Source organism: Heptranchias perlo, chromosome 2 (assembly GCF_035084215.1).
Source record: "Heptranchias perlo isolate sHepPer1 chromosome 2, sHepPer1.hap1, whole genome shotgun sequence".
Taxonomy (NCBI): Eukaryota; Metazoa; Chordata; class Chondrichthyes; order Hexanchiformes; family Hexanchidae; genus Heptranchias; species Heptranchias perlo.
In genome coordinates this window covers 99,374,165-99,401,193 of record NC_090326.1, presented here as the reverse complement: position 1 = coordinate 99,401,193, position 27,029 = coordinate 99,374,165, and the positions used below count along the sequence as shown (strand labels likewise).

General features: G+C 42.5%; 1 protein-coding gene across 3 annotated transcripts in view; it reads right to left on the bottom strand.

The window, feature by feature from the left end:
• erp44 (endoplasmic reticulum protein 44) overlaps nt 1–27,029 on the bottom strand; it is a 90,823-nt gene that overhangs the window by 50,748 nt on the left and 13,046 nt on the right. Inside the window, exons 1-4 of one of the 3 annotated variants that reach the window (XM_068004944.1) lie at nt 21,301–21,317; nt 15,618–15,663; nt 10,459–10,531; nt 9,330–9,369 (exon numbers count right to left, since the gene is read on the bottom strand). In XM_068004944.1, the coding sequence (XP_067861045.1) occupies nt 9,330–9,369; nt 10,459–10,531; nt 15,618–15,663; nt 21,301–21,302 (161 nt within the window). In that variant the 5' untranslated portion in view covers nt 21,303–21,317. Of the gene's footprint in view, nt 1–9,329; nt 9,370–10,458; nt 10,532–15,617; nt 15,664–21,300; nt 21,351–27,029 lie in introns of those variants that run through there. The other 2 variants (XM_068004955.1, XM_068004937.1) reach the window with 2 other exon arrangements.

Below are 27,029 nucleotides of genomic sequence, written 5' to 3'. Positions count from 1 at the left end.
CACAAAACAAACTTAGCCCAATGCCAGATGTCAGTCATTTTTAAAAGTACATTTAAGAAATATTTTCCACCCATTTTTGGGGGAGGAGAGACTAGAGCAGCAACAGAACATTTCCACATAAATGTGCAATCTAGTTACTTTCAGCACTCATCACAAAATTCATGATAGCAGCATCTGAGGTCAGATAATAGAATGTTACAGCAAAGAAACTGGTCACTTAACTCAAGTCTGTACCTGTGTTTTTCTGAAGAGACTTCAATTATGTGAAGAGACTGGAGAAGCTAGAGTTGTTCTCCTTATAGCAGAGAAGGTTAAGAAGAGATTTGATAGAGGTGTTCAAAATCACGAATGGTTTTCTTAGCATAAATAGGGAGAAACTGTTTCCAGTGGCAGAAGGGTCGGTAACCAGAGGACACAGATTTAAGGTGATTGGCAAAAGAAACAAAGGCGACATGAGGAAACATTTTTTATGCAGCGAGTTGTTATGATCTGGAATGCACTGTCTGAAAAGGGTCATGGAAGCAAATTCAATAACAACTTTCAAAAGAGATTTGGATGAATACTTGAAGGGAAAAAGTTTGCAGGGCTATGGGGAAAGAGCAGGGGAGTGGGACTAATTGGATAGCTCTACCAAAGAGCCAGGACAGGCACAATGAGCCAAATAGCCACCTTCTGTGGTGTATCATACTATGATACCATGAAACCAGCTTGTTCAATCCCACTATTCTGCTCGCTCTAGAAGCCATTTCATACATTTCTTTTTTCAAGCAATTGTCCAATTCCCTTTCAAAAATACTTATGGACTCTGCTTCAAAAACATTCTGTGTAAAGAAATTTTTTCTAACCTTCCCATTAACATTATGATTTTTGCTCTCACTGACCAATGAGACAATTTTTCACTATTTATCTTATCATAACCCAACACCACGCCTCTAGACAAACTGCTCCAGTACAGCTACAACACTGGCATCTACCCAACAATGTGGAAAATTGTCCAGGTATCGCCTGTCCACAAAAAGCAGGACAAATCCAATCTGACCAATTACCACCCCATCAGTCTACTCTCAATCATCAGCAAAGTGATGGAAGGTGTCGTCGACTGTGCTATCAAGCGGCACTTACACACCGATGCTCAGTTTGGGTTCAGCTAGGACCACTCGGCTCCAGACCTCATTACAGCCTTGGTCCAAACATGGTCGAAAGAGCTGAATTCCAGAGGTGAGGTGAGAGGAGAGTGACTGCCCTTGACATCAAGGCAGCATTTGACCAAGTGAGGCACCAAGGAGCCCTAGTAAAATTGAAGTCAATGGGAATCAGGGGGAAAACTCTCCAGTGGCTGGAGTCATACCTAGCACAAAGGAAGATGGTAGTGGTTGTTGGAGGCCAATCATCTCACCCCGAGGACACTGCTGCAGGAGTTCCTCAGGGCAGTGTCCTCGGCCCAACCAACTTCAGCTGCTTCATCAATGACCTTCCCTCCATCATAAGGTTAGAAATGGAGATGTTCGCTGATGATTGCGCAATGTTCCGTTCGATTCACAACCCCTCAGATAATGAAGTAGTCCGTGCCCGCATGCAGCAAGGCCTAGACAACATCCAGGCTTGGGTGATAGGTGGCAAGTAACATTCGCGCCAGGCAATGACCATCTCCAACAAGAGAGTCTAACCACCTCCCCTTGACATTCAACGGCATCACCATCGCCGAATCCCCCACCATCAACATCCTGGGGGTCACCATTGATGAGAAACTTAACTGGACCAGCCATATAAATATTGTGGCCACAGAAGCAGGTCAGAAGCTGGGTATTCTGCGGCGAGTGACTCACCGCCAGACTCCCCAAAGCCTTTCTACCATCTGCAAGGCACAAGTCAGGAGTGTGATGGAATACTCTCCATTTGCCTGGATGAGTGCAGCTCCAACACTCAAGCAGCTCCATACCATCCGGACAAAGCAGCCCACTTGATTGGCACCCCATCCACCACCCTAAACATTCACTCCCTTCACCACCGACGCACCGTGGCTGCAGTGTGTACCATCCACAGGATGCACTGCAACAACGCGCCAAGGCTTCTTCGACAGCACCTCCCAAACCCTCGACCTCTACCACCTAGAAGGACAAAGGGAGCAGGCATGTGGGAGCTACACCACCTGCATGTCCCCCTCCAAGTCACACACCATCACGACTTGAAATATATCGCCATTACTTCATCGTCGCTGGGTCAAAATCCTGGAACTCCCTACCTGACAGCACTGTGGGAGAACCTTCACCACACGGACTGCAGCGGTTCAAGGCGGCGGCTCACCACCACCTTCTCAAGGGCAATTAGGGATGGGCAACAAATGCTGGCCTTGCCAGCGATGCCCACATCCCATGAACGAATAATAAAAAAAAAAATCTTCTCAGCTGTCGTGAAGAACCTAACTTCTCAGATCTCTCTATGGCTGTAACCTCTCATCTCTGGTAAAATTCTACAGTATGGAAGCTACATTTTTTTATATTGCTTTGTTCCAATAATGGGGTGCCCAAAACTGCTCACAATACTCGAAATATGACCCAAGTCTCCTGAAATTTAACAAACTCTCATTTTTGCATTCTGTGGCTCTAGATACAAAGCCAAAGATTCCTTTTGCTTTTTTTCTTTTAAAATGACCATACCTATTTACCTTGCCAACTTTTATGACCTGTACATCTGCACATCTCTGCGCTACTCAATGGTAGCACTGTCAACTAAGTTGGAAGGTTATGGGTTCAAGCTTCACTCCAGGATTTGAGTACGTAATCTAGGCTGACCCTTCAGCGCAATACTGAGGGAGGGCTGCACCAGAGGTGCCATTTTTCAAATGACACCATTAAACCAGAGCCCCGCCTGCCTGCATGATGGACATTAAAAAAATCCTATGGCATTCTAAGAGCAGGGAATTCTCCTGGTGCTCTGGCCAACATTAATTCCTCAAACTCTACCTCCAGAACATTAACTAGTCATTCATCTGTTTGTGGGACCTAGCTGTGCACAAATTGGCTGCTATATCTTCCTACAAAACAGTAACTGCAAAAGTAATTCATTGGATGAGAGTGCTTTGCAACATTCCAATGATGTAAAAGGTACTATAAAAACACAAACTTCTTTCTCCATTTAAAATCTTAAAGTGCATTTCCTTTCCCTATGCTTACTTCCAAAATGTATATCACATTTTCTACACTGAAACATACCTGTCACTATCTGCCCATCTGCTGGCCTATGTCCTCCTTAAGTCTTTCACAATTGTCGCCACAATTAGTGATACCCAATTTGGTGTCATTGGTAAATTTCAACATTGTTCCCTCAATATACATAAATTATCTGAATTTAGGAAGAGTGGATAAGAGTAGCCCTAAACACACCCGTGGAATACCACATCTTTTCAGTCTGAGAAACTTGCTTTTACCCCAACCTTTTGCTCTCTGCCCTCCAAATATAAGAGCATAAGAAATAGGAGAAGCAGTAGACCATACAGCCCCTCGAGCCTGCTCTGTCATTCAATAAGATCATGGCTGATCTTCGACCTCATCTCCACTTTCCTGCCCGATCCCTCTATCCATGAGGCCACATTTCCCTTAATTCCATTTGCCATCATCTTTCCCAAAAGTCTTTCATGTGTACCTTATCAAATGCTTTTATGAAAATCCACATAGACTACATCGATTGCGTTTCCTCTTATTTCTTCAGAGAATTCTGTACGGTTGGTCAAGCATGACTTGCCTTTCAGAAATCCATGCTGACTAGTCCTGATTAACTCTTGTTTCTCCTAGTGCTTAGTAACTTCATCCTGTACTATGGACTCTAGTAGTTTACCAAAGCCAAAGATAAATTCACTGGGCTATAATTTCCTTCAGTTGGATAATTACTCAGAGCCTCTGCTGTTTCTTCTCCAGCTTCCATTAAGATACTTGGATGTTAACCATCAGGTTTTGTGATTTGTTCACCTTTAATTTCTGAAACTTCTTTAATACTATTTCTCTTTGAACAATCACCTCCACTAACATTTGTATACTCAACATCTGCCTCCTCTATGAAAATGGAGGCAAAGTACTTATTTGGTATTTGTCACTTCCCCCACTCTCTGTGACAAGCTTGTCTCCTTCATCTTTGTGGCCCTGCCCTTACCTTGTCCAACATCTTACTAATGCACCTTCAAAAATATTTTTTTCATCTCTCCTATTCCCTCTTACATTTCTAATCTGTTTTGTGGCTTTTCTACATAATCTTTATATTTTTCCTGGCTATTACTTTTATTAACTGCCCTGTAAGAGTTACATATTTTTTAAAGTTTCAAATTTGATCTAATCTCATTACTCATCCATGGTGTTAGCGTTGACTCAGGGAATGGAGTTTATGGTGGGGACCAAAGACAATGGCTGATATTTAGTTGGAGGAAATCTTTGCTCATCCAACGCTGGATGTTGGACAAGCAGCGTGACAAATCAGAGAGCACGGAGGGGTCAAGGGAGGAGGTGGTGGTGAGGTAGAACTGGGCGCCATCAACGTGCATCTGGAACCTGACCGTGTTTTTGGATGATGTCACCAAAGGGCAGCATGTAGATGAGAAATAGGAGGGGGCCAAGGATAGATCGTTGGGGGACTCGAGATAACGGTGCGGGAGCGAGAACAGAAGCTATTACAGGTGATTCTCTGGCTACGACTGGATAGATAAAAATGGAACCAGGCAAGGGCAGTCCCACCCAGCTGAATGACGGAGGAGAGGCGTTGGAGGAGGATGGTGTGGTCAACCGTGTCAAAGGCTGCAGACCGGTCTAAAAGAATGAGGGATAGTTTACCATGGTCACAGTCACATAGGATGTGATATGTGACTTTGATAAGAGCCGTTTCAGTACTGTGGCAGGGGCAGAAACCTGATTGAAGGGATTCAAACTTGCGGGAAAGATAGGCATGGATTTGGGAGGCGACAACACATTCAAGGACTTGAGGAAAAGGAGGTTTGCAAAGACAGAGGGATCAAGGGTTGGGGTTATTTTTTTTTTTTGAGAGGAGTGATGACAGCAGATTTGAAGGGGAACAGGACAGTACCAAAGGAGAGGGAACCATTTACAATATCAGCTAACATGGGAGCCAGGAAGGGAAGTTGGGTGGTCAACAGTTTGATAGGAATAGGATCAAGGGAGCAGGAGCTGAGTCTCATGGCCAAGATGAGCTCAGAAAGAGCAAGAGGGGAGATAGGAGAGAAACTAGAGGACGATGCGAGATCAGGGCTAGGACGGGAAGCGATGGAGGCAGCTGAATGGATGGTCTCAATCTTATTGACAAAGATGTCCATGAGCTCCTCGCACTTGAAGGTGAGGATGGAGAAGGTGGGGGAAGAGGGGTTTAAGAAGACGGTTTGTAGTGAAGAGAAGCCGGGGGTTAGCTTTGCATTCCAGGATGAACCTGGAATAGTGAACAGTTTTGGCAGAGGAGATCAAGACCCGATAGTGCTTTATGTGATCCAGCCAGACCTGGCAATGAATGGCTAAACCAGTTATCTGCCATAAAATGTTCAAGTCTGCATCCCTTGAACTTAAGGGAGAGGAGATAAGGGCCAGGGGGGACGACCAGATTGAGAGTAATGGTTTTAATTGGGACAAGGGCAAAGATGGAGGTGAGGATGTGATTGAACAGATCGGCAACTGCAGAAATGACGTGGTGAATGGAGGGCCAAAGGCTAGACAGTTGGGAATTTGAAAGTGCTGTTGTAAGTGAATTGGTGGAGAGTTTTTTCCCCAGGGGCGAACATAGTAGGAAGTGGGATTGGGAGAGGGAAGGAGGATGTGGGTGGAGAGGGAGACAAGGAAGTGATCAGTGATTGACACGATGGTAGTAGAGGGGCCATGTGAGATGGCAAGGTCGAGGGGATGGCCGTGAATGTGGGTAGGGGAGTTTATAAGGAGGGAGAGATTAAGGGAGGATAGGAAGGCAGTAAATTCAGAGGGGATAGAGCATGATGAGTTGAGATGGAGGTCAAAGTCACAGAGGATGAGAAGTCGCTCGGTGCAGAGGTTGAAGGAGGAAAGCAGTGAAGATATTTCGGTGAGAAACTTGGTGTGGTACTTGGGTGGGCGATAGAGAACAAGGGTTTTAAATGAGAGGTGAGAGGGGTGGAACAAGGTGAGAGGTTCAAAAGGAGGAGAAGGTGCCCGAGGAGTAGGAGGACAGACCAAGGTGTGATTTGATAAGGGCCACACTGCAACCGCGGCGGTCTGAGCGGGGCAAGTGGTGGAAGATACAGTCAGGTAGGGAGGCTTCATTAAGGGGGAAGTTGTCATCACCCATCAGCCAGGTATCCATCAAGGCCATGATGTCGATGCAATCATCCACAATAATCTCATGGATGGCAAGGGCCTTGTTCACAAGTGCATGGACATTCTGGAGAGATGCGGTGATAGCTGATCCGCTGGCAGACTACAGGGTCAGCGCTGGGTTGGGGCGGAAAAAACAGGCGGGCGAGGAGGGGGTGGTGAGTGGGACGGGAAGGAGATTGGCCAGATTAGCCCCCATCGGGCGTGCTGGGTGGGAAAGTTGGAGTGTAGGATGGGGCAGTTGGGGTTTCTACTATTAAGGAGGCAGCAACGAGTGCCTTGATGAGTCCTTTGGAGGATTCAGAGAGGCACAAAAGGAAGCTGTAGGTTTATCCAAGAGGGAGTCAAGCCTGGGACGACAGCAGGAGAGTAGGAAGGTCGAGTGATGAAAGGTTGGGGGGCACAGTACCCGAGAGGGGAGAAATGAAAGGAGGGCCTTGAAGAGGTAAACAGAAAAAGAAGAAAAAAGGGGAAATAGAAGTAATGGTCTCAGGTCCAGAGTGGCAGCCAAAACACGCACACAGGGAAACTGAAGTTACATAGGCATGGTTAGATAGGTTAGGATAGATAGGTCCTGGTAATAAACAGGGAACAGAGGGGAGACAATAGAAAGGAGTATAAAGTTAAAGTCAGAGGTCCCGTGGTGGGATAAGGTTGACGTAGATGGGGTGGAGTCTGCTTGGAGCATCAACGAACTGATGTCCAGGTGCGGAGACAGGTGTGGAGGGCGAGCCAATAGGTTGTCCCCAATTTCATGTGCTCTCATTTTTGTCAGCAGTCTCTTATGTGGAACCTTGCTGAATGCTATCAGTATGATCTGATAAAAACTCCCACCAAACTCCCCTGTCTACTGGAGGAGTGAAGCCTCCACATCGAGCAGCCTCGCTTTGACTCTGAAAATACTTCACAACAGGCCAACCCAGCAATTGACTTGAGAGCCCCAAATATGCGGCCCCACGAATGGGCACTGTAGCCATTTCTCTGAGGCTGAATTTGACAAATCCGCAGCACTGACTATTTTACTGACATCGATTCAAACATGCCAATATTTTTCCCTGCATTGTAATGACTTTCCCCTCTCCTTTAGAATCCCTCTTTGCAGCGCTACTGAACGCATCTACCTTCTAATTTTTTGAGATGTTTAATATGTAATGGAGGATATCGATTATAGGTCCTACTGACTTTCTGTTCCCTCCCTACATTCCCCCATTGCCTGTTTACGCTCCTCAATTGTATTTAAGTTGTTGAGCTGCAAGGTTGGTTTAGCGAGGCCCATTTCATTCAACAAGAACTTGTGAGTGGCGTAATTGGAAGTGACATCACTAGCTGAGCCATAGCTTTTTTTTAGCATGCGCTGAGAGTGATGTCATTGGGTGGCCCGGCACAGACACACGAGGACGTCACGTGTCGATCAAAAACCGGAAGTACCCACACCGTCACTAATCACTCTGTCAAACTAAGCACTGGGATAGAGCTGCGATGACTGATGGGGCATTGTGTGGGGGTCGGGGATTGTTTTCAGGTTTTAGGTAGAAAGTGGGGAGCATTTTACATTACAAAGCAAATAGTGAAGCAGTGTCCGATGATGTCACTTGCTGCGCATGCGCCGGGCTTTCGAGAAATCAACTCGCCACCGTTCATGCTCAAGAACATGGTCCAGGTCTAACGGGGGGGGGGGGGGGGGGGGGGGTGTGAGAGGAGGAAAGCGTGATCCAGTTGCTGCCCTTGTCCTCCTAGGTGGTAGAGGCCATAGGTTTGGGAGGTGCTGACGAAGAAGCCTTGGTGAGTTGCTGCAGTGCATCCTGTGGATGCTAGACACTGCAGCCACTGTACACCGGAGGTGAAGGGAGTGAATGTTTAGGGTGGTGGATAGGGTGCCAATCAAGTGGGATGTTTTGTCCTGGATGATGTCGAGCTTCTTGTGTTGTTGGAGCTGCATTCATCCAGGCAACTGGAGAGTATTCCATCACACTCCTTACTTGTGCCTTGTAGATGGTGGAAAGGCTTTGGGGAGTAAGGTGAGTCACTCGCTACAGAATACCCAGCCTCTGACCTGCTCTTGTAGCCACAGCATTTATGTGACTGGTCCACTTATGTTTCTGGTCAATGGTGACCCCCAGGATGTTGATGGTGGGGGGGTTTCGGCAACTGACGATTCCAGTCAGGTAAGCTTATCTTCAATTTGTTATATCTTGTTCTGTTCTTACATTGAGCCTAATTATACTGCTGTCACATTTCTTAAATGTTCCCCTATTTTTTTTGGTTGATTTCTTGATTCACTTCATTACCCAGCATCAGGTCAAGTAGGGCTTCCGTGCTTGTTGGAGTAGCAACAGTCCTGAACACACTGCAAAATCTTCCATTTCTCAATACAGACATTTTCCCTATCCCAGTCCATTTTTGGATAATTAATCTTCTACAATTATAACTCCATAGTTAATACATGTCACTATCAGCTGTCTACAAAGTTCATCCTCAATTTCCTTTCTATTGTTCAGCAGTCTATAACATACTCCAGAAAGCAAGCAAGCTCCTCGTATAAAGGTTTTCAAGTTGAAGTTAATTTTAGGAGCTGTTACAGTTAGTGCTACAATGCACAAAGTCGTTACCTTGATAAGTGCCCCTGTCACTGGACTCGAAAACTACTCCCTCTAATACCATTGCACTGCAGCAACTTGCCATGGTTAATTTGACAACCGTTCCCTTGTTTATGACCTCTACCACTGCAAAGAACAAGAACAGCCATAACATGGGAGTACCATTGCATTGAAGTTCCCCTCGAAGTCACGTATTTCCATTCCTTCATCATCGTTGGGACAATATCATGGAATTTACTACCTAACACCATTGTGGGAGCAGCATCACCATAAAGACTGCAGCAGATGAAGGAGAAGGCCCACTACATCAGGACAACAAATGCAGCCTTGCCAGTGTTGCCATGTCCTGACAACAAATATAAAAAACAATCTTCAAATACATTATTAATGTCTCACTTACCAATCAGCATAAAAATTGACTAGCGCAACATCTGCATTGCCTGGGGGAAAAAATGGAAAAGGTTACAAGAAGTTAAAATTTCTACAGTAATCACAGCACACTCAATTCTGAACATTAACTTAAAGATATTACTACAAATACTGTGCTAGCAAAGATAATACAAATCCTGTTTATAAGTGCAAAACATGTAGATACAATAGTGTAAACCCTGCAGCATATGAAAAATTTACCAATTTAGTTGCAGCTTTCATATAACCACCATCTTAGGTAAGAGTAGCATGTTGAATCTATGGACATTGTACAATTTCTTACTTGGTGGTGCAACAAATCAATGTACCCATTATATAATACAATCACCAGCTTAATGAGAATTCAGACATTTTAAACTCTTCACAAATAGAAATAAGATTTCTGAATGCAGATTTTCAAACAGTACCTTAAATACAATACTCTGACTTTACTATACAAACTGAGTCAACCAGCCAGAAATGTAATCATTTTAGTTATATACATAATTGACAGTGTATTTTACATCATCAACAACACTAGGCAGTCTGGCTCATTGTGGCAAAAACAGGATATTAAGTGCTAATTGAGTAAAGTTAGAAAATAATTCATGGAACTCAAAGATACATCATTCCAAGCTTACATTGTTATTTTTACACTAGCATGAAGCCTTTGCCATTGTAAACCATTAGTCATTGACCCAACATATATTAGAATACCGAAGTGAGGTTTTTTTGGGGAGGGGATGGGGAGGATGAAAAATAAAGAAACTGCCAACAGGACATGAAGCATCACAATACTGGAGAGGACTGCACAATATCCTTACTGAAGTGGTAGGATGTCTCGGTGCTCAGTCTAGGAGATTGCATCTTTTATAATGCCATAGAATCCTAGAATTTTACAGCATAGAAGAAGCTATTCAGTCCATTTTGCCTTCGCTAGTCTCTGAAAGAGATGTACACTGAATATAATTCCCCAGCGCTTTTTCCATACCCTTTCAAAATTTTGTTTTTTAAATATAAGGTCTTGTGCAGATTACAGTCCAAGGGTCTACATGGACTAATTCCAATCCCTACAGTCATATGAAAGCAAAACTTACATAAAATTTTGAAAGAGCACTTACCTAAGATTTCATCAATATTTCCACTATCAAGATTTACTATTTCACTATGAGCTGAAGTATTAAACCACATGGCCTGAAAGGAACAGAAAATAAGGTTTTTAAAAAGACAGTATAACATTTTATTTTATTTAACATAAGAAATAGGAGCAGGAGTAGGCCATACAGCCCCTCGAGCTTGCTTTATTTAATGTTGCAACCACTGAGGGCAAGGAAGTCACTCAAAAGTTTCACACAGGGAGGGAACTGGCATACAGAAGCAAATGGATTTGGGGATTCGGATTCATTTTTTACAACCTTAATGGAGTTAAGCCCTCGAACTTTGTTGCAGTTCTGGTTTACATCATACTATAAAAGTGCATTCAATTTTCATTCAAACTAGTGTTTGTATTTGCACTCAAGTAATTTTCAGGATGGCAATATTTTCCACACTGTAACTTAACCTTTAGACTGCCAACAGGTCCATGGAAATCTTGGCTCTCATAGGAGTAATTTTGTTACTGTAATATTAACAGTATACTACATAAAAAAACTTCAAATGGAAACACTACATCCACTTGCTCAGTCTTCCTTTCCCTCCTTTTTTCTCTCCCCCATTTTAACATTTTTACCTGATGTGTGCTTTTCCAAATTTTTTTTCTTGGAAAAGGAAGTTGAAAACACTTCACTAAACTTCATTTCTTAGCCTCCTAGGACACAATCTAGCCTGGGGTGGGGACGAAGATTGAAAAAAGGTCTTCCATTGGCTGAAAATCAGCACGCAGGTCGTTCTTCAGCCAATCAAGCCCTAGTCTCTTCAATCACCACCGGGTGAATCTTTGATGCAATTTTCCACATCAAGGACCTGCTGTTGCTGTGTGAGTTATGCCCATGGTATCAGAAGTATGATCATGCCCAAAAATAACTCATCCATGGCATTGCAAAGTTAATAGCATACAGCAACTGTTAAGGCAAGGTACAACATAAAGCAGATCCAAAACACATTTTTCATAAAAGCCAATAAATCAGGGTGAATGAGGATGGCTTATTCCAGATCATAGTCCACCATTACAACACAGAAAAACAGTCTTCTTCAGGATCCTGACTGAAGCAATACATGTTTCACTAATGCTGGAGCCAGACTTTCACATTTATGCAAGGAACACAAGAGCTGTTACCAGTGTGCCTGAATATTAAACGTCAATTCAAAAGCTGAAAGAAAGTTGGGCTACAATTAAAAACACAGAAAAGGGGAGGATTCCTGTAAAAAGTTTGATTTGATGATAACATTTTGATCCAGCCTCAAGTTGTGCTTACTCCGACAAAAAGTCACCCAGTCATAAAGCCTCATCACAGACACTTTGTTTTCACTACATCATTATGAGCAGCAGTCAACTTTCCTCTAGCTTTGGAGCAGATTTTTCTTTGCTCAGTCATGGGCTTGCACTGTGGCAGTAAAGCTGCGGCACATGCCTTCAAGATTACCATTTCATGGCTGTTATCCAATGGTTAAAAAAGAACATTATGCTCCCCAAAATTACCATACATTGTTCAATGAGGCACGCAGTGAGCCGATTTCATCTAAGTTAATTACTGTTTGCTCAGTTTTGAAATTTAGATAACCATACCAGCATCTAACGACTAAATTCAGTACATTATACTACATAGGTGGAAAATGTGGATTAACCTCGACACTTCAGGCTTCAATTTAAAATCCTTTCTCTCTTGCGATCCACATTAACTGACCATGACTTCACTCATGTTCCTTTTCCAGCTCTCTGCCTCTTTAATGACTGCATCCCCTGATGACCCTTACTTGCACACGTTGTGAAAGCAGCATATTCCCTGAATGGATTAAACTACTGATGCACTCAGTGGATCATTCAAAAAGATTTACTGTTAAGCAATTTCACAAAATTGTAGTTCATCTTTAAACTATAGGTTGTTTATTTCTGCAACATTGTACTATTGCTATAAATTAAGCTAAAATAGAACATCACTGTTGGGGAAGTACTTAAGTATTTGCACCTTACTTCCAATAGCAATCTGAATAATGCTGTACAAAAGAGCAACTCTGTAGCCGCATGTGGATTTATTTTGCAGGGGCACGGAAGGTGCTTAGCTGACATCACTATTGGATTCCATCAGGGGCTATCTCCAGGGGAACATAAGACGTGTTTTTCCTTTGTACATGGCAATCTGCAGCTACTGTTTGCATTGTAAGGGTATCAGCTGAAAGTACAAGCCAAATGTCAGGCTCACACTAGAGGAAAGGAGTACTAAATAAACCCTCAATTTTTGAAAAGCAGATTTTGAGGGAACATGGAGGGAGTTTGGGAGGCGGGGGGGTGACTGACTAGACTTTTAGAAGGAAGGGATACAAAGGAAAATTGGGACACTTCCAGAAATATACCTTTTGTCAATACAGAGTAATTATATGCCACTCAAAGAAGCACAGTCTAGTTTTTTCTCTATTGATATTTTAAAAAATCATTCATGGCATGTGGGCGTCGCTGGCAAGGCCAGCATCTGTTGTCCATCCCTAATTGCCCTTGAGAAGGTGGTGGTGAGCCGCCTTCTTAAACCGCTGCAGTCCGTGTGGTGAAGGTACTCCCACAGTGCTGTTAGGAAGGGAGTTCCAGGATTTTGACCCAGCGACAATGAAGGAACGGCGATATATTTCCAAATTGGGATGGTGAGAGACATGAAGGGAAACGTGCAGGTGGTGTTGTTCCCATGCGCCTGCTGCCCTTGTCCTTGTCCGTGGTAGAGATCGCGGGTTTGGGAGGTGCTACTGAAGAAGCCTTGGCGAGTTGCTGCAGTGCATCCTGTAGATGGTGTACACTGCAGCCACAGTGCACCGGTGGTGGAGGGAGTGAATGTTTAACGTGGTGGATGGGGTGCCAATCAAGTGGGCTGCTTTGTCCTGGATGGTGTCGAGCTTCTTGAGTGTTGTTGGAACTGCACTCATCCAGACAAGTGCAGAGTATTCCATCACACTCCTGTCTTGTGCCTTGTAGATGATGGAAAGGCTTTGGGGAGTCAGGAGATGGGTCACTTGCTGCAGAATTTCTAGCCTCTGACCTGCTCTTGTAGCCATAGTATGTGTGTGGCTGGTCCAGTAAAGTTTCTGGTCAATGGTGACCCTCAGGATTTGGCGATGGTAATGCCGTTGAATGTCAAGGAGAGATGGTTAGACTCTCTCTCGTTGGAGATGGTCATTGCCTGGCACGAATGTCACTTGCCACTTATCATCCCAAGCCTGGACGTTGTCCAGGTCTTGCTGCATGCGGGCACGGACTGGTTCGTTGTTGTGAATAGAACCGAACACTGCAATCATCAGCGAACATCCCCATTTCTGACCTTATGATGGAGGGAAGGTCATTGATGAAGCAGCTGAAAATGGTTGGGCCTAGGGCACTGCCCTGAGGAACTCCTGCAGCACTGTCCTGGTGTAAAGGGAAGTACTATAGAGGTTAAGGATGGAAAAAAGAGATTTCCTCAAGTATAAATTATGCACAGACCAGAGGGCAGGGATGAATACAAGAGTAAGGGTAGGGAGGCTAAAAATCTGATCAAAAGAGCCAAATAATCATGACGATTTTAACATAGATTGGACAAATCAAATTGGCAAAAGTAGTCCTGAGGAGTTCATAGAGTATATTCGGGACTGTTTTAGACCAATACGTCAGGGAACAGGCCATTTTGGATCTGGTAATGGGTAATGAAACAGGATTAATGATTTCAAAATAAAGGATCCCTTGGGAAACAGTGATCATAACATGATCAATTTCACATCCAGTTTGAGAGTGAGGATCTTGGGTCTGAAACTACTGTATTGAACTTAAATATATGAAATGATCAAGGGATGTCAAGTAATCTGAATGAATATTTTGTCTGTGGCCACAGGGGAAACCCCAGCCTTCCTACTGTTTAGGTAAAATATCTAGGAAAAAATGAGATTGTAAGAAAAATAAACGTAACTGATAAAGGTTATGGAGAGGTTGAAGGCAACTGAAGTAAGTCAAGACTCTGGATCAAAAAGATTGTACCCTACAGTAATTAAGGTTAAGATTATAGCCAATGCAGGTATCTTTAGATAATCCTTGGAAATGGGAGGGTACCCAAGGACTGGAGAAAAGGGAATGTGACATCAATCTATAAAAAGGGGTACAGAGACAACTATAAACCCATTAGCTTGACATCCATCCTGAGAAATACAGAACAAGAGGGGGCCAGCATGCCTTTCTGTGATGTACATCATGCCTGACAAATCTCTTGGGAGTTCTTTTGAATTGTCTCCCTAAACCCCTCTCTCGTCCTTTAAGACACTCCTTAAAACCTACCTCTTTGACCAAGCTTTTGGTCACCTGTCCTAACACCTCCTTATGTGGCTCTGTATCAAGTTTTGTTTGATAAATCGCTCCTCTGAAGCGCCTTGGGACATTTTACTATGTTAAAGGCGCTATGTTGAGGTGGTAACAAACCACGTAAACATGATGAAATTCTATGGATGTTTATTTCAATTTCACCACAGCTTTTGATATCATGTCACACAGGAGACTGGCCTACGAGGTTGGAAAGCACAATATGGACAGAGTGCTTTTGACGTGGATCGAAAATTGGGTGAATCAGAGGAAGCTGGATCGGCGATATCTTCACCTGGGTACCTCAGGGAGCAGAGCTGGGGTGGGGGCTGTTGCAGTTTACAAATGAACATAAATGACTTGGAAGTAGAGACAGAAACAACATTCTCCAAATTTGCAGATGATACCAAACTGGGAGGAACTACAAACAACAGAGAACAGACTGATCCAATAAATAAGAACCTGGATGAATTGAGGATCTGTACTGAAAAGTGGCAGATGTCACTTAATGTGGACAAATCCAAAAAGTTATTAACTCTAGCAAATTAAGTTAAATGCTTTTATTCTACAGGATAAGACAGATTGTTAAAACCATCAGCACAGTGTGCAGCACCAGTAAAGAGAGCATAACCACAGCAAGAGCAAAAATCTCAGGAAATGATCGAGTTTATACAGAACACTGGTACGGCCCCATGTGGAGTACAATTCTGGTCACCATATTATGAGGACGACAGTTAGGCATTAGAGGGGGTGCAATGAAGAACAACTAAACTGATTAGGCACCCGAGTTATGAAAGAGAAGCTGGGAATGCTTACGCTGAAGAGACGACACCGGTGTGATCGTACTGAATTATTCAAGATCCTAAAGGGCATAGACAAGATAAGCGTCAGTATGTTAACAGCCACAGCAATGATGAGAAGGCATAGCCTAAAACTTAGAAGAGGGAGGATGAAATGACTGTTTACATCTCTTTACTCAAGAGTGGTGAGAATGTGGAACTTGCTACTACATGGAATGGATGAGGCGAATAGAATAGATGCATTTAAGGGGAAGCTGGAAAAGTACATGAGGGAGAAAGGAATAGAAGGATATGTTGTTAGGCAGAGATGATAAGGTGGGAGGAGGTTCATGTGGAGCCTACACACCAATTATAGACCTGTTGGGCCAAATATCCTGTTTCTGTGCTGTAAAATTCTATGTAGCTACTTTACACAGGTGACTAATGTATAAAATGGATTTCTTGGGGGGGGGGGGGCGGGGTGACTATCAGCAAATACAAGAGAGAGAGTTGGATAATTACCTGGACAAAATTTTTTTAAGAGGTATGAGAGATATCGTATTTCCTAGACGGATCGCAAAAATCTTCTCAGCCTGTACATTCTTATGTTCTTGACACCTGTGGAATTGTATCCCAGCATGACTCAGTGCCTTCAGGAATGGACAGCAAGTGAGGAAAAAAATATAACAGCTTGGCTTCATTGTTTCCAATGGAAACACTCCTTGATTAGATTCATCTGTGACATGCTGACAATTACAGGGATGTTTAATGTAATTACTATTCAGATAGGAATGTGGAAGACACAAGGTGTAAATACTTTGTGTTGAAAAGATTGTCAACACAAGAACACATACACTCCATCTGTGTGGAAACTCTAGTGCAGTAATGAAACCTTCTTTAAACAAATTCAAAGTATTAAAAAAAATGTAATTGCAAGCTCTCCAGTGAATTAAAGATTGCAAAAGTATGAAAGCTTGGGGGGGGGGGGGGGGGGGGCGGGGAAGGGAGGAGACAATAAATCCATTCTAGACCAAATAGTCTGATCTCCTAAGAGGTTACAAAAATCCCTAGGAAGCCTGTCTATTAGATAGAGGAAATTTAGTTCAATGTATGTATTGAAATCATAGAAAATAACTTTCCCTTTTTATTTTATTATTGAAGCATTTGAGTGTATAATTTTGTCTCATCACTTCTGAATTTTTTAAAAAATAGTTCAATAGAGAAGCAGCAGCATACCTCTACCACAGCTCACCCTGCCCTCACTCCACATCAGATGCAGTAACATGACAAGGTAAGAGAGTGTCTAACACATGCATCAATGGGCCATGCGCTCTGGCTATAGGTGAGTGGGAATGTGCAGCTGTAGTTAGCTCAACTGCCACACTGAAAACAGCTGGGAAGGAGTGCTTCACTGATTGAAATGAAAGTAAATCCTATTAGCAATTCAACCACCAGTTAGAGAGCTGCATTTATTTAGTACAAGCTGATACAAAAAAAATTCCAAACTTTTCTTCCCTTTGGTATACACTGGAAAACTGCCAATTTTTAAAATCTATTTTTCAACTATTGTTAAAACAAAAAGAAATTCTATGCATCACAAGAGAATCAGGTTTGGCATCCCACACAATAGATATTACCACATCCTTTCAACCACAACAATTTTCCACATAAACCTTCAGTTTAGATGAAGGTATAATAGATATAGTTTGCAGTGGAAATCTGGAATTCTCCCCCCTAAACAGCTGTAAATGCTGGGACAATTGATGTTTTCAAAACAGAGCGATAGATTTTTTGTTAGGTAAGGGTATCAAGGGATATGGAGCAAAGGTAGGTAAATGGAGATGAGGTACTGATTAGCGATGATCTAACTGAATGGCAGAGCAGGCTCAAGGAGCTGAATGGCCTACTCCTGTTCCTATGAAATACATTTTCACAGTCAAAAAATTATATTCAATTTACAGTTTGTTAGATAGCTACAAATTGACAGGAAATTTAAAGTGGATTATCCCTCATCTGTTCATAGGACTGGTTGGTTAACAGGGCTCATTTACTACAATCAACATTTAACATTACATTTATTCAACCCTCTAATGAATTCAAAAAAGTCAAGAAATGGATGCGAGTAAGCTGTTATGAAATACCACCATGTATTCCATGCCACCATCAAACCTACCATGCTGATTACATCCAGGCTCAATTTCCACAAAAGTACACTTAATTTGCAGATAGTCTGGTTATTCTGACCACTTGCATTAGTAAGTGGGGATACTGTAGCTCCGTGCATGTGCACTTGCCAACTCGTGAAAATTTGCTATCTTTTTAAAAAAAAAGATTCTGCTTTCCGTATAATTCTATCATGTACCCTACAAGTACATGACAATGGAAGGTCTACGAAGCTTGATCAGCCATCATCTACACAAGGCCGTAAATTATTCACCAGTCGAGTCACAGAACCAAATATATGAAACCAGATTTAAATGTTGCACATTTTACTGCTAATTACAGCACAGTTCAAAATGTATTAAACCAGATTGAGCTATATTAAAATCAAGCTCTATTTCTGTTTTCCTGTTGAAGGTGCTAGTGCAGTCCAGAGAGATAGAGATTGACACATTGATTGCAATGGTGTTAAATTCGATGAGGTTTGAAAAAACTAAAACCATGCCCTCTAGTGAGCAGTAATGTCACTCTGTAACTACAGATTACATTATATTAATCATTCTTGGAGCCCCCCAAGGCACTGATTTAGGACTGCTGCCTTCTACTGCAATGCCTTTCCTCCACAATTTATTCATGCAATAAAAAAAACTTACAGGGAATTATCAATTTAAAATACCACTTAATTGCACCATTTATATTCAGCTACAGTTTAATTATAATAAAAGTTAAAGTTGTACTAAAAGCATAATATTATTTTAGTCAGTATGAATATGGAAAGCCAAGATTAATTTCTACAGCACGCAGTTTTTCCCCCTCTACTTGTGCAGCAGCCTTTTAAACTGACTTGGTTAGAAGCAGACACAGGCTGTGCTGTCAATAATGGATCAGTGACAGGCTTTCCTGTAGTTCAGTGCAAATAAAAATTTGTATCATGCAATGGAGGTTTTCACCTCTAATGTATGGTGCCTAGAGGATATTAGTAATCCATTCTCCCCCTGGCAGTAGTTCTTTTAATTAGCTTTACATCTGGTGCACAGCATAGTTTGATAGCTGAACTAATTTCTGGCAAATCAGTTTTCTCTGACTTTCCTTCTGCAGGGAGATGCCACAGATCCAAAGCAGAAACTATTCTACTGAATAGTAACCTTTTTAAAAAAAATAAGCCCACCAGTCATCTTTGCCAGTCCTAATCCAGATTGACATGCTGAAGATAGTGCCTTGAGCTACAAGTCCACAGGAGTCCATGGATCACTCCAGTCCCTCACGCACTCTCGCTCCTTCACGTGTGCTTATCTTGTTGTGCTTTGAAACTGAACATCTACCCTCTAGAGCTGGGTAATAGACCTGCACTTTCCTGTTGTCTGCCAGTTTAATGCAATAGTCTCTAGAGTAAACTGTGCTGAAGATGACTGAGTTGTTGCAATCACCCCTGAAATTTTGTTTGAAAGCCAATCAGCAGCTGCATGGGATTCCCTGCAGCATTCTAACAAACAGCAGGCTCTAACAGGACACCAAAAAGGCACAGCAAATGCAAGCAGTTTTGAGAGAACTTTTGCTTTCTCAGAGTTTTCTCATCAATTAGAATGAAGTTTGGATGACTATAGTCTCAATGCTCTGTGCTCCAAGTCTCTTCTGTTGTACTACTCACCCTTCTTATGGACATTTGCTGACTAAGCACACAATAAAATGTCCTTATTCAACTGCTAAACATACACAAGTTTTATTTTCACGTGCACTAGCAAATAAAAATTGATTTTAAAACGAGACCTACTACTTGCATAAAATGAGCTGCAAAACCCCAAATCTAATCATGGGGTCACATCCTAAACTAAATATCTTCAAGATTAGATTACAATTCTGTATCCAATATGCACATATACAAAATGCCAAATGAACAACAACTTGCATTCATATAGCACCTTTGACATAGAAAGGCATCCCAACATTACTACTTTACAGAAGGAAAAGTGCTGAAAGCCATAGTGGGAGAAAAATTATTCGAAGCTTGGTTAAAAACGAGGTTTATGGTGACTTTTAAAAGCAGGAAGAAAAATTGAGGAGGAAAGAGGGTTTTAAGGTGGGAGTTGCAGAGAGTAGAGTTGAGGCAGCTGAAGGCAGTGAAGGGAGGGGTAACAAAGAAAGCCAGAACTGGAGGCCCAAAGACTCAAACACTGCAAAGGTAGGGTGAGACTAAGGACTTGGAGGTGTGTAAGCAGTTTAAGTGCTTACAGACCAGCAAGAGTTGAGGAGGAATTTTAACTCCCGGCCGGCAGAATGGGCACAGGTGGTGAGGCAGGAGGTCTGGTCCATTTTAACAACCAGGCCTCATTTAAATGGAACCAGCGAACTGCTCTCCCCAAACACATGTCCAGAAGCAGCCTGTTGGGATTGAGCCGTTGCAATATCTGGGAAGTCCTGAGGCTGCCTGGTCTGCACTCGGGTAAGTCGCCTGGCACCTGGTCAGGGGTTTTTGAGCATGCAGAAGAGTGGGGAGTCCCAGGTCAGCAGTAGCCCAAACTCCTAATTCCACAGCATTTTTTAAAAAAAACTTACCTTGGAAGGCCTCTGTTTCTGGTCCGACAGCTTCTACTGAACAGAGTCCACGCGAACACTGCAACAGTGACTTCACTTCAAAAATATTTCATTTGCTGTAAAGAGCTTTGGGATGTCCTGAAGTCGTGAAAGACACTATATAAATGCAAATGTTTTGTTTTCTTACTCACATTGGGACAAAAAGGCGTGGAACAAAAAGGCATTCCAGAGAACTGGACAATGGAGGAGGATGGCGCGCGCGGTTGACCGTGTCAAATGCTGCAGAAAGTTACAGGAGGGCAAGGATGGATAACTCATTGTGGTCGGAGTCACATAGGATGTAATTTGACTTTTGGCCTGGGAAGTCGCAATGTTGTGAGGTGGGCAGAAGCCAGAATAAAGGAATTCGAAAAGGCAGTTTTGGGAGAGACGGTAAAGAGGCTGGGAGGTAGAGCACCTTGGAGAGAGGAAAGGGAGGTTGAAGATGAGACAAAAGTTGAAAAAGATGGATAGGTGAAGGTTATTGAAGGCAGTTTTGAAGGGGCAAAGGAAAATATTAAGAAAGTCAGCAAGCATGGGGGGGCAGAAAAGGAGTTGGGTAGGGAGAAGATTGAGCAACAGGAGGTGGGTCGCATGGAAGAAATAAGCTTGGAGAAGGAATGGCTGAAAAATGAAACTAAAGTGAGGGGAATGAAGGATAGGTGGTGGATTCTAGCTGCACGAGAGATAGAGGAGTGAAGAGTTGGTACTTTATACTGTGTTTTTTTTTTAAGAAGAAAGACACTTCAAATGTGACAGACAGTACAGATTACACATCCATGACTACTTATCTTTGAATTTTACACAATCTATTTTTCCTCTAGTGGAAAATTGGATGAATTTGAACAAGTTCTCAACTAAACTTTTAGCTAAAAGCTTCATTCCCTCCCGCCCCCTCCCCCAGAAAACTCGTCAAGCCGGGAGGGGGAAAGCAAGGCAGAGAGCAAGTAAGACAGAACAAGACCAAGAGAGACCGCTCTGTTACTTACATGTCCAATTTGAAAGCAAATCAATGTTTTCATAAAATTTGCTTTACCAGCTGCAGTGGGAGAGACAAAAATTAATTATCTGCTGTTGCATGCAATATCCCAGGAACTGTGAGGTAATTGATTTTCTTTTGGATATTAACCTATTAAAACATGAACAGTTTTGTTATTCTCAATTTTTTTTAAAAATAAAAATGTTTGCAATTCCTTTCTCAAGTAAATGCCACTGTACGTGTAATGGCACACAACTCTTAAGTGGCCAACCAAAAGCTGAATCACTGGAAGGCTTAATAATTTTTCACCAGCAGGATTTTTAAAAAATGATGGCGTATTCAAGTTTCTTGCCTTCTTTGTCCACCTGCCTGGAGGCTGGCAGCTGAAAAGGTAAGGCATGCGACCTGCTCCTAGACTGCCGCCAGTACCCCAAGTCGCATCAGGGACTGTGTAGGTCTGACTCTTCCCCCTTAATTTTCCCTTCCATACAAGATTCTGCTGACTCTGGTTGATAATCCCTGCTTGACAAAGCTATAACAGGGAACTCAGTAGAGTAGGACCCAAACCCAGTAAGTGCCAACTGAGCAGCAGGAAGCATTAGCCTACTACCACTCGGTCACTTCAAAGCCCCAACAGGGGCAAGGTGCAAGACTTAATTTTAAGAAAAATAAATGGTGTCAAATTTTACTGCTCAGCTGTTTGGAATTCCAAAATGATAATTGGGCAAGAGAGAGGGCAACAATTTTTTTTTAGTTTCAAACACATATTCCAGTAATGCCTAGACAAGTCATTTAATTTAATGGTGTATATATAGCTTTTTAAAGAAAACTACAAAGAATATCTTTGCTTGCAAATTTGATGAAGAAATATTGCAATTCAACCCAATTTCTCCCCACTTTGATTAGCACAAAAGTCACTAATAAATTATATTCCATGTAATGTAGTTATTCCCACTGAGAATGTGAAGAAACAAATTATTCAGTTAACATTTTAGACTGCAAGAACAAAAACGTGCAATTTTATAGATAGTTGAGGGAGAGAGAGAGAGAGAGAGAGAGAGAGAGAGACTCTGATCTGCTGAGTGTTGAGCATTTTCTGTTTTTGATTCAGATGTTCAGCATCAGCAGCTTTTCATTCTTTAAAAAAAATCAATTGTAGGAGGTTCTACAACTAAGTTAGTTATTTGGATATCATTTGTATGGATATTCTAGACAGGCTTAAAAACCAATACATCTCTAGGGACAAACACTATATACACATGGTGCTAAGTGAGACTAGGACTAAAATCTACAATGTAGTGATAATCATCATTGGGGAGTCAACAGATTTAAGAGAAGTCCCACTGGATTAGAAACAAGTCAACTTCATAACTATTTTCAAGAAAGGAGATAAAATCAACATTAGTAACTGGCAAAATAATGGAATCATTAAACTCAAAGCTTAGGTACCTCTGAAAATAACCCAGAAAGTGGAAGCCAATATAGCTTCAGAAGGGGCATATCATGCCTGACCAAGCTCCAATTTTTTTTTGGGGGGGGAACAACATCTCAAGTGGACATTGAAAATCCTATGAAGTAGATTCCTAGATGTCCATCAAACCATAGATGTTTACAGTACAGAAGGAAGCCTCATGACCCATCGTGTCTGTACAACTCATTGCTAGAGCGATCCAAACAATCCCGCCAACCTGCTCTATCCTCACAATCCAGTACCTCCATCTGCTTCAGATAATTTATCCAGAAAGTTTTCAGTAAAGTGCCACACAAAAAGCTGTTGGATATCAGAGGCAAAACTTTCAGATGGATAAAGAGAGTTAGCTGAAGAGAAGCAGCAGCAGGTACTCGTTCGAGGTATGGTATTGAGTTGAGGTGGTGTACAGAATGTAGTACCCCAGGGATTAATACTGGGGCCCTTACGGTTTCTGATTTACATGAATGAATGAATCAGATACAAAAGAAGTTATTCAAATTTGGGTGCAAATGGAGCAATGGTGCAGGAAGGAAGGCTTCAGATTTCTGGGGCATTGGGACCAGTTTTGGGGCAGGAGGGATCTGTTTAAGATGGACGGGTTGCATCTCAACAGAGTTGGGACCAATGTCCTCACAGGGAGATTAACTAGTGCTGTAGGGGAGGGTTTAAACTACTATGGCACAGGGATGGGCACCAGGAGAGAGGAAAAACAAGGTGCACAGAGGACTGGGAGGGACAAGTAGCACTAGAGTAAAGAATAGTTCAGAAATAGGAGGGATTAGACAGGGGAAAATGCACGGCAGTCTATGAGTTTGGAGTGCATGTGCGTAAATGCACGTAGCATGGTAAATAAGGTCGGTGAGCTGCAGGCACAAGTCGCCATGCAGGACTATGATGTAGAGCCAATAACAGAGACCTGGCTCAGAGAAGGAGGATTGGGTACTTAATATTCCTGGCTACAAGATATTCAGGAAAGATAGGAGGGGGGGTGGCAGTGTTGATCAAAGAAACTGCTATAGAACTGGAAAGGGATGATGTAGTTGAGGGGTCAAAGACAGAATCTATTTGGTTAGAATTAAGGAATAGAGGAGCTATTACGCTACTGGGTGTATACTATAAGCCACCAAATAGTGGGAAGTAGAGGAGCAAATTTGCAGGCAAATTACAAAAAGATGCAAGAACTATACAGTAGTGATCATGGAGGACTTCAATTATCCCAATATAGACTGGGACAGTAACAGTGTAAAAGGCAAAAAGGGAGAGGAATTCCTGAAATGTGTTCAAGAGAACTTTCTGGAACAGTGTGTTCCTAGCCCAAGCAGGAAGTAAACAGTGCTGGATCTAGTTCTAGGGATGGAAGTGGGGCAGGTGGAGCATGTTTCAGTTGGGGAGCGTTTGGGGTCAGTGATTATACTATTAGATTTAGAATAGTTATGGAAAAGGACAAGGAACAATCAAATGTGAAAATGCTTAACTGGAGAAGGGCAAATTTCAGTGAGTTAAAAAGGGATCTTGCCCAGGTGGATTGGAATCAAAAATTGGTAGGCAAAACAGAAATTGAACAATGGGAGGCCTTTAAGGAGGAGTTGGTTTGGGTACAGAGTAGACACATGCCTAAAAAGGGGGAAAGGAAGGGCATTCAAAGCTAGAGCTCCCTGGATGACTAAAGATGTAGAGAATAAAATGAAACAGAAAAAGGCTTATGACGAATGAAGAGAAGCTAAGAAACAAAGTGGAATAGAAATGGTTCATCCAGAGCACTATTATAGGTTAAATTAGGACTGCAGGAGAAGGGCGCCTTGGTACAAACTGGTAAAGACAAGTTCAGGACTGATGGCAAAAAGCACTTCTTTACACGAAGAGTGAATAATACATGGAATGATCTTCTAGATAGAGCAGTTGAGACAAAAACACTGGAGTCATTCAAGAAGCAATCAGAAACAGTAACGAGCAGGATCCTTGGTTCTATAGAAAGATGAGCTAATGTGTAGCTCATTTATACTTATCTTTGTGATCTGCAGCCTGGTGAAAGCAGATGCTGAGCCTCTGCTGGGAACGAGAAAAGTCAGTTAGAAATAAACGAATGCATGATCAAAGAGATAGGTTTCGAGAATGCTTTATATAAGGTGTGGTGGAGGTACAGGAGGTGGAGATGGCTCAAGGCTCTATCACCAAAGGTGGAACAAAGGTAGAGATGCAAAGGTCATTGTCAGAACTGTATAGCATGGGAGGAGGCCGTAAGGCAGGATATGGTTGCAGATAAGGTGGGGTGAGGCCATAGAAGGATTTGCAACTCAATTTAGCAGGAAACTGGAAGCCAGTGTACGTTAGTATGGATGGGGATACTGGGAGAGTGGAACTTAGTGTGGGACAAGACACAGGTGGTAGAGTTTTGCTCAATTTGGAGTTTCTGGAAGTTCAGTCAGGAGGCCAAAAGTCAGGTCTGAATCAGAGAAAGGCATGGAAAAGGGATTTGGTAGTAGTGGGAGGTAAGATAGCGGTGGGAGAAGAAGAATGTAACAGAAGTGGAAGAAAGTACTTTTGCTGATGAATAGGATATATGGAATTTGAAGCGCAGCTTTGGGTCGAACAGAATGCCACAGTTGTGTACAGCCTGAGAGCACAGCTGGGGTGGGGGATGCAGTTGGTGGCAATAATGTGGAGTTTTTCTAAAAGGAGCTGAAAATGATGGCTTCAGTCTTCCCAATGTTCAATTGGAGGAAATTCTGACTCTTCCAAAACTTAGTGTCAAACAGGCAGTCTGATTGCAGAGGTGGTAGTGGGAAGTGGTGAAAAGATAGAGCTGGTTATGTATATGTGGAAGCTTCTGTGCCTTATGTACATGCCTACAGATGATGTCACTATGCACAGGGGGAAGTGCCAAAGATAGAACCTTGGGAAACTCCAGCGGTGACTATGTGGGAGCTAGATGAGGTGCACTGGCTCTGCTGGAACGGGTATAATTCAACCATGCAAAGGCACTTCCATAGAGGAGAGACAGCTGAAGATGGCGTGATCAATTGTTAGAGCAGTTGAGCTGGATAAGAAGGAATATTGCAATCTTAGTCACAAAGAATTTTGTCTGTTATTTTGACCATCAAGGGATATAGGGATCGGGCAGTCAGCAGAGTTGAGGTCGAAGATCGGCCATAATCTTACTGAATGGCGGAGCAGGCTCAAGGGGTCGTACGGCCTACTTCTGCTCCTGTTTCTTATGTAGTCTTGATGCTATGAACAGGGTGAAAATTGGAGGAAAGGGATTTGAACAGGAAGTTGGGGGAGAGCAAAGCTCAATCGCTATTTTCTATTCTGGGGCCCTTTTCCCTGGACATAGCCCTGCTTATCTGTCTTATTAGGATTGTAAACCAGATTTCAGTACGCTTTCCGTTTTAATCTAGAATACTTTGCATATAGGACTGTACAAGATTACATGGCAAGTGGAAGTAATAAGATTAAAATTTCTTCACTGTGGCTGCCAACACATTAAAACACAATAAACAGAAGTACAGCATCTCCAAATCAGTACTATTTAGTCCAAAAATCACAACCAACGTTTCATATGATTCTAAACTACACAGGAACTCAGGCAGTGAAGACAACAGACTTTTGATCTGGTATCCAGTTTCCTAGATAGTATCAAATTTGAACATGTGCCTAAACCTTGATTCAACTCCAGCAGTTTCAAAATCTTTGATCAAAGAGAAAACGAACTTGCATTTATATAGCGCCTTTCACAATGCGCTTTACAGCCAATGAAGTACTTTTGAAGTGTAATGACTATGGCAATGTAGGAAATGCAGCAGCCAATTTGTGCACAAGGTCCCAAGAATTAGGAATGTGACGACCAGATAATCTGACTTAATGATGTTGGTTGGGGATAAATATTGACCAGGGCACCAGGGAGAACGCCCCCTGCTCTTCTTCACATAGTGCCAAGGGATTTTTTATGTCCACCAAAAAGAGCAGAAGGGGCCTCTGTTTAACGTCTCATCTGAAAAATGGCACCTCTGACAGTGCAGCACTGGTGTGTCAGCCTAGATTTTGTGCTGAAGTGGAGAGAGAGAGAGAGAGAGAGAGAGAAAGAGATTTTAAATTTGCTTGTGTTGCAACACTGGCCAGGCTACATTTCTTACCCATCCATCCTTAATGATGGCATGCCCTCTCCTTGAACTGCTACAGTCCTTGGGCTCTCAACGTCATTAGGTAGAGAACTTTGAGATAGTAGTGATGCAATCTATATCCAACTAAGAATGGTGTGTGACTTGGAG